The 18055-nt window shown below is 38.5% G+C and overlaps 1 protein-coding gene across 5 annotated transcripts in view; it reads left to right on the top strand.

The window, feature by feature from the left end:
* Nucleotides 1–18055, top strand: part of LOC126850627 (zinc finger and BTB domain-containing protein 20) — a 99415-nt gene that overhangs the window by 69560 nt on the left and 11800 nt on the right. For all 5 annotated transcript variants that reach the window (XM_050593809.1, XM_050593813.1, XM_050593812.1 and 2 more), the window contains 2 exons: nt 1872–2033; nt 3095–3456. In XM_050593809.1, coding sequence (XP_050449766.1) covers nt 3220–3456 — 237 coding nt within the window. In that variant the 5' untranslated portion in view covers nt 1872–2033; nt 3095–3219. The remainder of the gene's footprint in view (nt 1–1871; nt 2034–3094; nt 3457–18055) is intronic.

The raw sequence follows: 18055 nt of genomic DNA, 5'->3' as shown, positions 1-18055 counted from the left end.
TGAAAATAACCCAATTTTTAACGTATAAAAAAGAATTCTCTTTTTTTTTAGTATATGTATATATTCTTGTCTGAAATAATTTCTAATAATGTTAAATATTAATTGAAATATCATTTCATAATTTTTTATATATAACAATTATTAATATTTAATTCAGCAAATATAATTCCACCATAAGTCCAAGAAATGTTCAAGTCCTATAACTTTTTTTTTATTAGATTACTTCGATACGATGCGATTGTATTATTAAAGTTCCGAGTTTTAGTATTGATGTAACCTTTCAGAGACTTTAGCAGAACAATTACAGTTTCTTCAATTGTACGAGAGATAGTTTAATTAATAATTCTTAAAAATTTAAGATTTGTGAAATGAAAATCTATGGAAACTCTTTCAGGAAATATTATATCTCATTTACATATCTCGATACTACAAACTTGGACCTATTGTTTATAAAAAGCTCGTAAGTTTGCATTAAAATCAATTATCAAAGCGAACAATATTTAAAAAGAAATTAATTGTCTTTGGCTACCTTTTTATTTTTTTCCAAAGTGGATTTCGATATAAATAACTATGTTATTTGTGAATTTTATCAATTATAACCGATCTCATTGTTTCCGCTTTGCCTTTCAAAATCTTTTTCTTACATCGACATGGTAAAATTGTGAATATGCGAATCGACCGTAAAGATCCGCGATCAAAATTATCTTAATATCTTCTACCTGAAAAAGAGAACCGTGAGTCATCGGCGAAGGTCAAAATTACAACTCGCCAAATATCATCTTTCAAAAAACATGCACTCGAGCGAAAAATTTCTCTTGTATATAAGCAAAAAAAAAGAAACCACTTTTTCGAATGGTATTATTCGAACCGGTACAAACTAGCGAACTTGAAACTTCGATCTCGAATTTACTAATAGCTTGAATCTATTTTAAAAGTTCAAGCAAATCGAGCGGGCAAGAAAAAGGAACTATCGAAAATTCTCGTAGAAAACGCGACAGTGAAAGCTTCGCGGCGCGCAAATTATTTGTCAAGGTTTCTCACAGTTGAGTAGTTTCTTCGTTCATATTAATATAGCATAAACGCGAATCTCCCCCTTTCCCTCTATAAAATGTACCGTCGAGTAGAACATAACGCGTATGTGTGTATACAGCGCGATCGACAAACTGCCACGTGGCTAGAAATCAATTTAACAGCAATTGCCAGGAATCGTTATCCGACGCGTTATCCTCGTAATCGAGATATGTTGACAGGATCGGAAAGGATCCGTCCGATTGCGTCGCTTGCTTCCGATAAAGCGCTCTTGAATTTCTTATACCTCTTTTCCCAAAACCAGTAATTGTTCGCTTAACCCGCAAGGTAATTTCTGTACCCTGAATTTCTGCGCTTACATATACGAGCGATAAAACAGAGGTAATTTTTTCGAGACGATTAGAAGGAAATTACTTTCCAATATTTATGAATATATAAGCAGAGTATTATCTTAATAATTTTATGTATATTTTATCACACGATGAAATAATAAGTAAAAAATAGATATTCAATAAGGAAGATAAATAACAACGAAATAAATAATAAATAAATAAGTAATAAATAAGGAAATAATTAATGAAATCTGACAATTCATAAAATCTTAAACATTTTTTAAATTATACATTTTTTATTAAAATCATTGCAATATCCTGACTTTAATATGTTATGTTAGCGGAATTAATGCAAATTTATTCGTCGATTTAATATCTATCATTAACTGCCATTGTCGTCCGAATGTGACGAGTTATTTATCATGACGGGCATCAATCTTAGTCGCGTGCTAATCGACACTCCATGTGGCTCCATTAATAAAACGTACGTTCTTGCCATTTGTGTTTTAGGTAGGTGAACCGATAGCGAGAAGGAACGTCAGTGACAAGCCGAAGGATTCTCGATCTCGGAAACTCGCGCCGGTTTATGCGCGGGTGTTGCGGAGAAAAGTCAGACCGAAGCTGGCCTGCTGCGAGTCACTCGAATCCTGAGTCAGCTCGAAGACTTTCTTAGTAAGTAGGAAAAATAAACGATCGTGTCCATGAGGAGATTTCCAAGCATATATATTTATTTATTTATTTATTTATGTATTATATATAAAACAATTTTTGCCAAAGTAAAATTGAAATTAGTATTAATAAAATTAATCGGAAGGTTTTTCATCTCGTACATTATCTCCATTGTCTTAAAATAAATACATTAAAAGTTTAACGATAAAAAATATTTCTAGTCGTTCCGAAAAATTATATTTTTTTTAACACACACATTTTATTTATATAAAATTTATTCTGTTATTTAAATTTTGAAGAGAGTAAAAATTAAAATTTTTGTAAATTGAACTTTTATACAAATTCTGGAAATTACTTTTATCGTTTGCGTTTTATACGTTAAATAAGTACAAAATTTTTGCTGTGTATCTATAGGATTCGATGTTCCATGTAGAATATGAGACAGGTATATAGACAACGGTACGAAAAGTGATACGCTTTTAAACTTGAATATTTTATCGGAATGAAGACTGAAGAAAGAACGCGATAGCGCGCGATAAACGTTTGCGAACGGTTATACAATCCGATTTGCGACGGGACTTCTTCCCTTCCTTCGACGACGATAAACTTCCGGCCAAACCCGATATACCGGTGTGACAATGACCGGTTAGACAATGAACATGTGTCATGATGAAAATTCGCGCACGCGCGCACGTATTTATAAAATATTTCAATTTTCTGGATTACTTTAATACTTTTTATCATTCCCGTGTAATAAAGATTTTTAAGAATAAATTTTATTCGAAAAATTACTTGGTTCTGTTATAAATGGAGTGACAAGTAATAGTAATTTCCGATTAAAAGAAATTTCTTTTCGAAATTAAAAATATCCCGATGATGATATCGAATGGACCACCTTCATCGTTCTTAAAGTAACGTAAGACAGAAATCGAAGAGGCTGGGTTCTCTCTCTTTAGTTGAAGCTCTTCAAATTTCGCACAATAATGTCCCGGATGTGATTGACCGATTATCGCGGCATCCCTCTCGACTCCTTTGACACAGGTTCTTCCGACTGTGTGTTGCAGACATTGGCGGGGAAGCGCCGGAGGCGAAGAGGGCGGGCGACGTGAGTACGGTGAACCCCGGAAGCGAGCGCAACGGTGGCCGGCACGGTCGAGGGGGAGTTCGCACGGCGGTGCCAGGCCCGCGCATGCTTCAGCAACGAGGTTGTTCAGCACCCGCGCCCGCTACGACCACCAGCTCAGCGTCATCCTCATCGTCATCATCGTCATCGTCATTCACCACCACCATGTTCCCGCAACAGTACTGCCTGAGATGGAAGTACCATCACAGCAATCTGCAGACCATGTTCTCACAGCTGCTCGAGCGACAGGCTTACTGCGACGTCACGCTCGCCTGCGAGGGCAAGACGCTGCGAGCGCACAAGGTAAATAGAGCGAAGCGTCACGATGATGTCACGACGTGTCGACGATGACGCAATCGAGATTCCCGTATCTTGCAAACTCGCAAAGTCGCCACACACTTATCGATGACGCTTAGAATTGTAGTGCAGAGATCGAATTTTGATGATACAGACGATAATCTCTACTTTTAATTATCATCTCTCTATCTTTAAAAATAATCTCTATTAACTTCGGGGGAGGGCGGGGGGGGTGGGGAGATTGAAGGATAAATTATTTGTTTGTAGCAAGATATAAATTCGCCAAAGCTATATCGCATTTTTTTTAGATTATTCCTTTGAAATAATTTTATCGTCTATTAAGATTTTTTTTTTTAAGACATAATGAATGACTATTTTTCTCGCTCGCGTCAGCTTGTTTGTGAAATAAACACGAATGGATGCGTCAATGCGCTCTTTAATAATCCGCTGCGACGATGTGCATCAATCGCAAATCTGTGGCATAAAAATGTGCGTTTGATATGAAAATCGCAACGATATAAGAAGTTTCTACAGCGAAAATAGAGAAATTAGTCGCGAATGATTCAGAATACGTGGAAACTCGATTTCCGGAATTTCGCTGTAACGTGAAATTGGATTTATGACTGAAACTCGATAAGTGGAATTTCACAATTCGATTTACGGGAAATATATAATAAAATTGCCATTTTCCTCGATATTTCATCTCGAATCCGGCTCGAAACGAGCTCAGTCCCTCGCTACATCGCGAGAGTTATCTTGTCAATTTTCAATTAAAATAATCGAGTCGATATATATATATATATATATATATATATATATATATATATATATAAGGTGCGCGAATCACAGCATACTTGCGTATGTACGCGACCAAAACTAACTTCGTTGTAGCTAATCGGAACTTCATTCTTGTGACTTCGTTCTCGTGTCAAAATTCGGTTAACATGACGAAACGTCTAAATTCAGTTTTCGGCAAGATTGGAGAGACTAAATTGCAACCACGCTGCGCCCAGCATCGGTATTCTGAAATTCTCGTTTCTGGGAGCTCTATCTCGAGTCTAGCGAGGAATAACGTTCTCATCCGCGGGTATGTAGGATGTCCCGCAAGTCGCCCGTCACGCTTTCCCCGAGAGATAAAAAAAGAAATAGCACTTCTCAAAATTACCGAAACCGTTTTCAAAATGCTGTCCTCGATCGACAGATGTACCGTGTCGCGTACTCTCGCATATCGGATCCTCGTTTCAAAAGAGCCGCTGCAATTTCGAAAAGTGGCATTTTCCCTTCGCGAATTCTGTAACGTGCTTTCCCGGCTTTCTCTACTAATAAATTGCGCCTTTTCTTGTATGTTTATGTAGTCTTTGATGTATTATCTCCTCCCCCCCCGCCTCCACATACATACACCCCAGATATAGTCCCTTTCATCTATTATATTTTTCGGATATCGCGGAAAAAAAAAATTTTAAGAAATTTAATGAAAATCTTAATTTTATATCGACCATCAAATTACAAATCTATCTTACAATTAATAAAATTAGTAGTAATAGTAGAATAAGCACAATCTCGTATATGATAGATTCTAATGTTGTATTAATTTAATGGAATTAATTATCTCACCTGTCTTTCTCTCTCTTATACTTTTTCCAAATTCTGAAACTAAAAAAATGTTTAATCAAACATTTCAGATTTTAATTATCTTAAAAATATATATTTTTTTAACTTAATTAATTCAGAGTCTATTTTCTAATATATACGTAATATACATAACAGTTTTCTATTGCGTAATTATATCCATCTGTTTCTAATAAAACGATTCACGCTCCATTGATTAAGTGCACGAATTGGATACGCGTTCTGTTAGAATCAGTTATCCAGGTTACGGTTGGGAAACCTCGATGACTTGCGACAGTTACCAAGTCACACTTGTTTAACGGTCAACTGCACCGAAAGCCCAAACAATCGACAGCTTTTCGGGCGCCGTTCGCTCTTCCTGCAAACGATCGCATCGAGATCGCGCATCGTCCCGCTCGTTATCATCATCCCGCACGTTGTCATCATGTCGCTCGTTATCATCGTCTTGCCATCGTTAATTATGAACGCGCGATCAGATCGCGCTTCACGCAATGATGAGATCGAAAGTTGAATTGAAGTTGAATGACGGTGTTATCCCCGTGAAGTGCGGAAACCGGAAGAATCGTAGTAAGGGCATCACAATCACCAGCGCAATTCCCCTCCCCTTCTCCCCCTCGCCCCGCGATTCGATGGAGACGATTCGACTCCTGATAATTGAATTCTATTCCCAGCCAAAAAACCTGGACGATCTGTAGCAGACGACGAATGCAATCCCGTCCAGTTTCCACGGATCTGGACTCTTGCTTTTTTTCCACGTACACGTGTCTCCCGTTCGCTCTCCTCCCGCTTCCCTACCTTTTCGCCCCTTCCTGTTGACTCTATATTCTTTCCCTCTCTCTGTCGCTCCGTCTCTTTCGCGTTTTTCTGCGTATCCCTTGCTTCTTTTCCCATGCGCGCGTCGGATAGAATTTCCTCCATTCGTCTTATTGTACGTCGCGACGAAAGAGACAGAAAAAGAGAGATATGTCTGTGGTATGAAGAACAAGGAGGGAACAGAGGGGGAAGTGAAGGAGAAGGAGAACGAGAGAGGAGACGGACGGACAAACGGACGAAGTCTCGTCGGCGTAGGAACATAAAACTTAACAAACGATCAATTTTCTGTTCTTTGTTTCTTACCGGGGTGGAACTGTACGGCATTTCGCCACACTCTTTTCTCTCCGGTCCTCCTCCCCCGTCGTTGGCCTCCCCCTCCCCCTCCTCTTTATTACTCCCTTCCTCTGCCGCTCCCGCGCGCGCTTCCACCCTCTTTCTTCCCTTCAGCCGGTTCCCTCTTTCTCATTCCCCCTTTCCCTCCTCCCCTGCCGTCTCCTCCTGCTCTGTTTCTCGTTTCCTCGCGTCTCCCTCTTTTTCTCTCAACGGTGGGGTCTGTGCGTCGAAACGAGCCGCGCAGAGGAGAGGCACTCTATCAAAGTAGAGTACGTTCGGCTTGGTTTATTTTTTACTTTGGGAGGGGTCCAAATTGTAAAATCAATACTTCCTCCTAAATTTAGAATGCCGCCACCGCCGGCAGAACGCGCACGGGGCTTTTTCGTTTCTTTTCCCCACCCCTCGCGGACGACTCGCTTAACTCTCGTGTCTCGTCGTCCCCTTTTTCCCGCCGCTGGCAAAAGCCGGCCGGCCGCTCGGACCAGCTCTTGCTGCGCTTCCGGCGATACCGAATTAGGGTCGCGATAAAGGAAGTCGTCGCGACTAAACAAAGTATCGATATTTAGAGCCAGTGATGTGTAATTAGGCGCAGAAGCGTTTTTTTTTCTTTTTCTGGATATATTTTGGACATCCTTTGGACAGTCTATATTTAAATTCTACGCTTTATCCGTATCTGTAATTAAATAATGAAAATGAAATATCTTGCACATCTCCGTCTGGAATTGGTGGAAAGAATAAGGAAAAAAAAAGAGAGGAAGAGAATGGCGCCTTTATACTTCGTACCTTTGAATATGCGAAAACTGCGAAAATATGCAGATTACAACTGAGCTACTTTGAAATTTACAAATTGCATTATTCTCGACATGACGAATGTTTGGGTGAGAAGAGAGAGCGTAACACACTTTCATCTCTATTTATAAAATAAAATACATGTGGGGGGAAAAAATACAAATTAACTCGACGCGTTATGAGTTACTTGAGATAAGGTATATCGTCGCTGAAGTTATCATGTAGACACCTTGCGAGACGACGACGAGTGACGACGGCGAAACGAAAACGAAAGGGATTCGAGGCGACAGAAGTTCAGAGCGTCGAAGGGAAAGGGGAAACGGGCGCGAGGGGACGAGCTTTGTGGACAGCTGTTTCCACGTCTAGCACCACCTGCGCCCAGTTTGCCTGCGCGCGCGGGACACATACATATATAGTAGCGAAGAGAGAGATAGCGCGCGCTCGAAGGCAAAGCTCGACCCTCGATGACGCGACTTTTTCGAGGTCTTTGCTCTCTATCTTTCAGTGACGTTATAAACTAGTTGGGCCGATAACCTTGTTTAACTTTGGACAGCGATTACTTCACTCTTTCGAAGTAAACAGCCCTAGTTGCTCTCTGTAGACACACTGTTGTTGAAGAAAGAAAATTTTATCAAAAATAATCTGTGATTTAGAATTCACAGAAATCTATCTATTGACACCTTCAGTTCATTCTCAATAATTATCTAGTATTTTCTAAATCAACTTTAAAAAAATATAATGATTTAGGAAAAGAAAAAAAAAGTCAGCTACAAATCTCTATATCAGCTGATAATACTATCATTACTTATTATTTATCCCGTTTAATTATTGCTTTATTTGAAAACTGTCTGGTTTTAAGTTACTCCTAATCTTGTTTAATTTTTTCTTGCAAGTCATTCAATTTGAGTTATAATAAATGAAAAGAAAATGACCGATTACTAGTTGACTACACGATGGGGGAATAACTCCATAAAGTTAGTTTAGTACAGCTTGATCGAAGAAAAAAAGATTCGCGTTGTAAAAGAATGATCTATATGGTGAGACAATAACCATAGCTACCGATCGTAGATACTTCCCTTATCTCGAGCGACACGAGAAAAAAAAAATTTGCTATGAAACTTTTGTAATATCGAACTTTCGATCCGAAACTTTTGAAAGGAGAAGATTCGTCCATCGCGACTCTTTTCGATACGTTGTAGAGAACTTGCGGCAAAAATCTTCCATGTATCTCTCGAAATAGGAGAAATATACTTTATATGGCGATGGTTATCGCTGTCTATACTCCCATCGGACCGAGCTCTCGGAAATTTTCTATCCCGCACGATTGCCCGGCAAGGGAGAGAAAGAGATAAAAAGAGAGAGAGAGAGAGAGAAAGAGAGCAAATGAAACTTTTGAGATGCTTCTTAAGTGACGCTCTGAATGTGGAAAGGAGGAAATGCGAACGCGCACGCGTGGCTGGAACAAGAAAATCTTATATTCGTTCGCGATGACTCTCTCGCGTGTCTTCTCTTGATTCATTCGCGCTGATATCGCGCACTGCAAGTATCCATCTGCACTGATGCGCGCGAAGCACGATAGGAAGGAGATACATCCAGCGAGAATAATTAATTTTGCTTTTCTCCATCCGGGGATTTAGAATCTCCCCTCGGTGTACGGAAGAATAAATGAATCCCTTGGCATTGAACTGTTTGCGATTGAGAAACTCGTTCCCCATTCATTTATCAGATATATTTGACAGACAGTGCAATATCTTGTAAAGATAATTTACAATAACATATTTTTTTATATGATAAGAGAACTATGATAAAGAGAATTCCATTGCACTATAAAAATCTGTATAAACAGTTATTGGATTCGTGTTAGTTCTTCTAGAACAGTATATTTTTGAGATAATCAAAGCGTATTTTTTTTTTATCATATTATTATCAATTATACTATGTTGCGAAATAAGTTGCAGTGTCATCGAGAGAGAGAGAGAGAGAGAGAGAGAGAGAGAATATCATCCGATCATCAAATCTCGAGAAAAATACGAGTTATCACTTGGACTATGCAATACATTGCTTTTTCCGATGAATGTATTATGTTAATACATTCCTTGTTCCCCCATCCACGGCTGTAAACGCGGTAACGTTTTCCGGGATTCTTTTTTTAGCGCGAACGGTCAAAACTCGGAGTGATTGAATTATACAATGTCTGAAAAAGAAAGAGAGAAAGAGATACATTTTTTGTAAAATTCTAACGTATTTTTCTTTAAACGTGCATCATAATTTGACGAATTAGCCATCTATAAAGGATAATTATCAGTCGCAACAAATCGGCAACAAATGTTTTTGTAAAATATAAGCTGTTGATTTTTCGCGAATGATAATTCAATTTAGGATTTTTCAAATGTGTTCTTTGGCATCGCGATGTAATATTTATGCGCGTCAAAATCACATTTAAATTAATATTTAAATTTTCTGTATAATTATGACTATTTCTAATTTTTGCTTTTGCAATATTTAAGCTTGAGTTTGTCTTCTATTAAAAATAACCGTTTAACTAAACATGTTTTTTTCCAATTCTCTTTCCAGTTAGGTGTAGCTATAAATGGAATACATTATTTCCGCGTATAAGGAGGATTTTCTTTCTATAGAGAAGAGAAAAGTGAAGTAAGAGATTTTATCATCACTTAAATAAACGATTATTCCTCAGGTCTAAACATTGTAAAAATTGAAGAACTTTATAATTATTCTTCGCATAAATATGCATTCGTTTAGTTTTCAAATAATGCGAATGCATGATACGTAATTTCCGCAAACGTAAACTTTTATTTGCTCGCCGCTAACCGCGTGTTTATTACAATTTAATTGCCTTCCTTTTGATACTCAATTGAAGCGCGAAATAAACGTCCGCGGGGGAAGAACTAATTTATTATGATAGCATTGTGGGAACACATTTTTCAATCCCGATCGTACCATCGTGACAGACACGGAAATTAATTGCCGCGCATAAATATTACATCGCGATGTCAAAGAACACATTTGAGAAATCCTAAATTGAATTATCATTCGCGAAAAAATCAACACCTTATATTTTACAAAAATACGCGGAGGAGAACACATGTTCGCATACGCACGCCTGAAGTTACATTAAATCTAAATTAACACTATTTCACGTTCGCAAAGAACGGAAACGGTATTTATCCATCGCTATCACGGTGAATTATATACTTTAGATATCGCAAAATTATGCGTTTGATAATATAAATGTGAAGTGAAATATAAATGTAAAATCTTTTTTCCGTTATATCTCTCTCGTCGTGTGATTTAAACACATTTTTCTATTTAAATCATAAAATTAATATAACGTTATGTTTATACATAATTATATCATGTTAAAAAATGAAATCTTGTAAGCTACGCAATAATACGAAAAAAATTATCTTTCATATGATATGTCTCTCGAGCAAATAAATATATAAAATTTTTTAAGTAAACTGTTTACAAAGCACAAACTTTTTTTTACTCGTCCGCTAGCTAGTCGATTGACGTCACGAATCAGACATATATATGTATATACCTAAAACGATGATCATGCCATCGACGTAGGGCGGTGTTCGAACTCGATGACAAGCGATATTTCGGACATCTGGAGAAGGACGAGAGGGTGGTGGGGAGGCAGGGAGGGGGAAGAGCCTCGGAAAGTTTAGGCCAGTTTTTAACCGGGATGAGTGTTAATGCTGGTTATCGATCACAAGCCACGCGGCGTGAAAAGAGAGCGAGAAAAAACGACAGTGGGATTCCACGCGTTCTCGACCGTAACGATATCCAACGTCTCTCGTTCTCAAGATGCACAACGGGTATTACCCTGGTGCGTTGCGGGTAATTATGTGCCGCCGGTACAGAGGGGCTGCCAGGTGCTAAGGTCGTTAAACCCGGACATCCTGCGTTCTAAAAACGCGACAGGCTCCTCTCTCTCTAATTGTACGTAGTAATAATACGATTTGACGGCGGTTTCTTTCTCGCAATGTGGTCTCGAATCTCAAGTTGCTCGCTTGAGAATCGACCTACGAAATATCGAGTATCTCGTATATATCGCATTGAATGGACGAGACAATAATTTTGTAAGAGAGCAGTTGACGACAACTGTTTAAGAATTATTACTTCTTATAATAATTAAATTTCAATTTAAAACTCCATCCAAGTAAAATTCATTCAAGGTTAATCCAAAAATAAACATTTTTCTACGTATTTCTCTGAGGATTTTACAAATTCCTTTATTTCCAGGCGTTATAAGGATTTAGAATATTTATAGAAAAAAGAAAAAAAAAACGATATTCCCCGAGAAAAGGACGAGAGACTTCATCTGTCAACGTTACCTATTCGAACTTTCGTCGGAAACCGAAGCGAGCAGCTCTCGCCGAGAAGCTCTCGCACGTGCGCTAATAGGATTTTACGAGCGACGCGTGGCGAAGGAGAGATCGTTTCGCGAAATTAACACTCACCGGAGCGGGGGTGAACTCGTAAAAAAGCATAATCGATATTTTCGTACAGGCGTGAGTACTTTTTCCCGACTACCCTCTCCGTCCCACCCATTTCCCACAACGCACCCACACATATCCCTCTCTCACTCATTCGCTGACTCACTCCCTCACTCATTCATTTCCTCTCCCTCCCCCCTCCTCCTCCTCTTCCTCTTTATCTCCCTTTGCCTCGTATATATATTCGACTATCTTGCTCTATCCGCTGATGAAGTACACCTCCCCTGCTCCTCCTCCCATCCTTTCACTCTTTGAGGACTGCCATTACTGAGTCACACTATTCCTCCCCGCGTGCCTACATATAACCGCGAACACCCACTAACACGCAGCACTCCGACAGTGGTAAAGAAGATTAATCTGTTATATTTGTATCTCGCATGTGTGCATGCTGATATTTATCAGGGCTTAATATTTTTCATTAGATTCCGCCGTGTGCACGTCCCACTTGCCATGCTGTTCTCCTCGTTGCCCCGCGTTCATTTACATTACGCGATGCGCGTGCGAATGCTTTGTTCCGGCCGCCGATGCGAAAATCGGGATTAATCATTAGATATGCGCGAAAAAGGTGGATCGCGAGGATCATAAACCGAAAGTGAGAGAGGGCGATGTGAAAAAAAAAAAAAGATCGAAATATTTCGAATCAATTAGGGGATATTGCATATACGCGAATGCTATAGAAATAGAACTCGTACTATGAAGATTTCTGAAATGAGATTGAAAATATCTCTCTTTCTGCAGATGCAGATTTAATTAAATTGAATTAAGTTGAATTTTTTATTTAAAAATTTAAGGAATGCTAGATGTGTGTGTGTGTGTGTGTGTATGTGTTACTTCTCCTACACATTTTCATTTAGAAACGCGATGTAGCAAAATTGCATTTGTAACTTAATGCCGTACAAAATTAGAAAGACCATAAGAGTTCTCTACTTTTCTCATATAATAAAAAATACAGCATAATTAGAAATGTAAAAATTAGAAGAGGATAGCGTAAGGTTTAGAATATATAAAATAATTTATTTTAAGAAAATATATAATGTATAAAAATATATATATACATACAGGGGGGAAGGTCATTATAGCATTTTTATAGAGGTTTTCTATTTGAAAATTTTGACTATCCCACCCTCCGAAATCCAATGCGGAGGGGATCAATCATATTAGAAATCATCTCAAAGTAATTCCAAGTAATATATAAACTCTTTATTAAATTAAACAATTTTTATATTTGTTACCGCATTTATTCAGAGATATAAAAATAGAGGTAAAAATGTTGGCAAAAAAACATCGCTTCGCGTAGATAGGGAGTTCGTAAACTCCCACTTGGACACACCGTTATTTTTTTACACATACACTTCGGGGTTTGTTCGCTCTAAAACGCACACCCGGCCTCAGACTCGACGGCGCGTTTTCTTGCTCGTTAAACTCGTCGGGCATGACGCGCGGCAAAACAACGAGATCTGCGTGCTGCATTATTAGAAAATTCCCGCGTGACTTACATGCGGCAGATAAGAAACTTTCTTACGCCATCGCAAACGGATATGCGAAACGAAGAGATTTCTTCTCGAAATTAGAGCACTTAATCGAAGATTGTTGTAATTATTTTAATTTGTCGATTTTTGACAGATTATTTTTGCTCTTTGTGTATGATTGTTTATTTTATTTTTATTATTTAGTTTTTATCTTTGTTATGTTTTATCTAAATATTTTTACCAGATGTTATCGATAAAAATTGTTTATTTTTTTAACTATCGCAATCTTAATGATAATATCTCGATTACATAAGTAAAAAGCAAATTGATGGCCAAATTAAAAGGAATTAAAAGGAAAATTATAAAATCCGCACGAGAATTAATACGAAATATGAATATATAATTGTGCAAGATATTTATCAGAGCGCAGCAGTAAAAAATATATAGAAGGTAGAGGAATATATAATACACATACGTTCTATTCATGCGTGTATACAAAGAATATCGCATTATTTCTTCCGCAATTCCGGTTTCTTGTCCGTCTTTGTCCATCTCTCTCTTCTTCTTTTTCTTTATTATCCAGTTGCTTCTCGAAAACAACAATGCTTTAGAAATTTAAAAATATTCGTCTCTGCTTTTCATCACGACTATGGTCTTCATAATCATGGCCTTCGAGAGCTTGCTTTCTTAGAAATTTTTGAATCGTCTCGCAACTACACCGACAGCTGTAGTTACGCGATAGTTTGTCGGCGCAAACTCAACTCGAAGAACGAGAAAATGAGCTATAGCCAACGTTGTGTGTGTTTACCGAGATCGTACATACACCGGCATTCAACCCTCGGCGCGCGAAAACTCGTTTCGTGTTTTGAGACTCCCGGAATAAAAATATATCGCGATATAAATGTTGTTATGTAATTCCAGGAAATCGAAGTTTGAAAATTCCGTCTAACGGCCTTCCGCAAACGCGAACGCAATTTCGCGGCTTGCCGCAATTCCTTAAAACGAGTTACATCGCGTATCGATCCATAATTTCATGCATGCAAAGTTATAGTCATCTGCCAGGAATCGTATGTCACTTCCGCCTTCCGCCTTTTTTTCTCTCTCTCTCTCTCTCTCTCTCTCTCTCTCGAATTTGTATGGGAAGATGGATATCGAAATTAAAATTACATATAAGACCCTTGAATTTTTATACAATTAAAATAGCTTCATCAATTTTTATTTTATTTTTTTTTTTGGAGATACGAAAACAATCATTATAGCAATAATTGTTTTTTATTAAATAATTTTTTTCATTGTTTATTGTGTCTTTTAATTATAAATATATAAATCCTCGCTAAATTTAAATCTTTATGTGGATGTGGAAGAAAAATCTGACAAATCCTATCTGCCAGTTTTCGCCAATCCCAGTTTCGTCTCTCGTCACATATACCAATGTGATGTAATAGATGAACTTTCTGCGAGGAAGATACCGATCAGCCTTTAAACTGGAAATCGCGCCTATACATTATTTATAGAATTATGTCAAACGTTTTTCTATAGGCCGAGCGCACGAGATATCTCTCTTCTTTATTTGAATTTGCTTTCATGCAAAACTCGTTCTTGTTGAATGAAACAAGAATGAGTTTTGCATGGGAGAATACTCATATAAGTTAGAAGCTATTCTTATATGAGTATTCGAATATTCGAGATTTTAAGTCGACTTAAATTCATCTGATGAATTTAAGTCGCTTTTGAATCTCCTCGATCTTCGTTGATACAATTGCATTTCTGAATCGTATAATATGACACAACCTCCATAATTCGAGATAATTAATGCAAGAATCAACGGATCGCGCGCGCATATCGAGATTATTAAATTCTAGAGAAGAGATGATATATTTTTTGTGCGTCTAGAAACTATCAAATTATATACACATACGATTTTTTTTTTTTTATTTAATTCTGAATTAATTTTTCTTGCTGAAAATCTGATGATACACCATCTTGACAGTCTCTTGATTTATTATAGCCTCAAGACTAATTGCTTTTATAATTAATTGTTAAAGTAAAATCAAGTTAATATTATCTGCTCGCATCTCCGAAATTTAATTTCGTGAGAAACGCGTTTATAATCCAAAACTTATCGTCATCTTGATATTTTCACAAAAGAAGAATCGATCGCAATTTGCTCGAGAAACAATTCACATTTGTAGACAGTAGAACACTCTGTATAGAGTATGACACTTTCATCGCGGCAAGACAATCGCTGGCAAAACGAATTTTTACAAAGCTCTTCGAAGCGAGCTGTGGGAAGGATCGACGCCTTAAAAAAGACAGGTTCGTTAAGTTTCTTGTGTCGATTCTGCCCCTCGCGTCAGACACAAAAAGGGGTATTCCTTTTTTTTTCTTTCATCTTGCTTCTTCCCTCCTCGTTCTCCTTCCTTCTCTCTTTCATTCCTCTTCTCTTTCTTCTTTCCACTCGCACTGTCGTTCGTCTGCTAGAAACGGGAAACGCCTAAACTATCGATCGAATTACGTAACTGCAGGCGAGGGGCCAGTAATCTCGTTTTTATAACGAACTTTGCCGCGCGAGTAGTGAAATGTCTCCGGTATCGTTATATACGTTATGAGTTATGACTCCTCCGGACGATCGAAAGCGCGGCTCTTAGCGGGGAGCGTCGATATTAATTTCAATACTGACTGTGGGTATCGACAAGTATCGGTAATTACGGCAAGATATTACAAAAAGTTTGACTTATGAGAGTTAATACAATATTTATAAAATAATACAGGGTGTGTACAAAATTTTTTTTATATTTTATTATATTTTACTCTTATTATTTAGATAATAATTTTCTTCATTATAGGTGTTGAAAAATTGACACATCAATCTGTTTTGATTGCGCATGACGCTCTATTAAATATTATTGTAGAAAATATTCTCCTCGATGTCATGCGGCAATACTTCATGCTCTCACAATGAACGGCTCTATTCTCGGTTTTATAGCAGGATCAGATATTTATACTATAACCTTTTTTTACTTCCTAGGATCGAGATATTTTTCTTACAGCGTCGATATTTATTGATAGCGATTTCAATATCAATGCTACCATTCTTCGCTCGGTACACGGAATTTTCCCCCGCGATAACGCGTCGCGTTTCGCTTATCTTGCGAGCGCTTTCTGGAACTTTCTAAGCTTTTCTGAACTCTCGCGCACTTGATGATTCATGCCAAGATCGGCATAATTCGCGAAAGACGGAAAATCTGAAAAATCCGCGCTGCGATAAATGCTAACGAGTAATCGCAATACATTAATTTGACTCTGTGATATAAGCAAAAGACTCGACTTTTTTTCTGTTGTATGCAAAACTAGGATATTACTTGATTTCATCTGAGAAATTACGTCTCTATCAATATAGTTATAACTACTATTTTTTATATCATGATTTCTGCTGTAATACGATAAGGTCATCGTTTTACGACGAATAACCATCTAACTTATAACTATTATAAAGGTCAAAATTTTTTAATTATCAGCGTATGATTTTTCACTAATACCGATTCGCTCATCGATATTTGTATCGCGAGCAATGCTCGTCGTCATTACGCCTCCGTTCCCCCATCCGCTCTCTTTCTCTTGCCGATACGCTTTTGTATCGATTCATGTAAATAACTGAAATAATGTCCGGTCGAATAAATATTTATTGCGCGCCATTACGAATGTAAATTTCCGTCGGTATTCCGCGTTTCGCTGCCGTTTTCGCCGTAAAGCGTCTTGAGATCGATCGCGCGCTTGTCATGCTTTCGCGTTCGCCGTAATAAAAAACTCGCGACGGCGGGGAGAGCGGTCAGGGGATGGCAGACGAGGGAGATCGACAAATTTGACGAAGCACCCCTTTTCTGCGCAGACAGGGGGGTTGTTCTCTCTCCGCCGGTTTCTTCCATTTATATATTCCTTTTTTATTTTTTTTTTACTTTGGGCGAAAGACGAAGCGCCGTTATGCACGATAAAAAGTTTAATGTCAGAAGACGTCGCGGACGGTGGAAGAGGGAGAGGGAGAGGGAGGAAGAAAGCCGGTGATGGAGAGAAAGAGAGAGAGTGAGAGGGAGAGGGAGGGGGTGAAAGTGCCCGAGGATCGTAATGACTCGATATGAAACCCGGGCAGTGCAATTTCTTTCTTCTTCCGCCCTTTCCTCCCGCCCCCGCTCGTCTCGACGTCTTCCTCTTTTTTTCATCGCAGTATTTCCCCATAAAAGCGCCCCGGCATAATAAAAAGCGTTATATAGCTGGCACTGAAAAGTAACGCGTCTATGCGTCTCTCTTCCTCTTCCCCGTCTGCCGACTCTCCTACCTCTCCTCCCCCCCCCCCCCCCTCTCACCCCCGGGTTCCGTCCGTTCGCGAGACGATCTTTACGGCCTTATTTGCGGAGACGTAAAAATCGCGAAAAATCAATACGGAACTTCTAACATTAAATATTCAGGCTATTGACTGGGCGGGGCCGGAGTCAGACACTCATCGTTGGCGGCCCCCCTTCGCCCACGACGGAGAAAACGAAAAATTAATGGGAAAACTAATTGTAGGACTCGGCGGATTAACAAGGTGGACGAACACGCGCGGAGAAAATAGAAGGGATGGTAGTGAAATGTGTGAACGGGGGAGAAAAATACGAGTCGAAACAAAGAGGTATCACTGCCTGTAGAAAGAGAAGGCCAGATGTGTGTCCTCTTTAACGCGTCTATTTTTTTTCCTGCGATTCATCATTATTTCAAGTTGAAAAAGTGTTATCGCAGCTGCAAAACTGACGAGGAAGAGAATTTTTTTTTACAATAAAATTTACCGCGAAAATGCTTGTTATTCTAATGATGATTATGACATACGTGCTCTTCAAACTGGCTGGCAATTGAGAATTTCGTCTCGACTTGAAAAAAATCTTGTCCCGTTACATTTTCCCTCTCTAACGACGGTGCGCTATTATTAGCGAGCGTTGGAAGAAATTCGCGCAACCGTCCGGAAATTCCCACGACATTCGTTCGCGCACACAGGGTCTCTCGTACCAATTTACCTAC

This window comes from Cataglyphis hispanica, chromosome 6 (genome assembly GCF_021464435.1).
Source record: "Cataglyphis hispanica isolate Lineage 1 chromosome 6, ULB_Chis1_1.0, whole genome shotgun sequence".
Classification (NCBI taxonomy): domain Eukaryota; kingdom Metazoa; phylum Arthropoda; class Insecta; order Hymenoptera; family Formicidae; genus Cataglyphis; species Cataglyphis hispanica.
The sequence above is the reverse complement of the archived record's forward strand: the minus strand, read 5'-3'. Positions and strand labels throughout refer to the sequence as shown.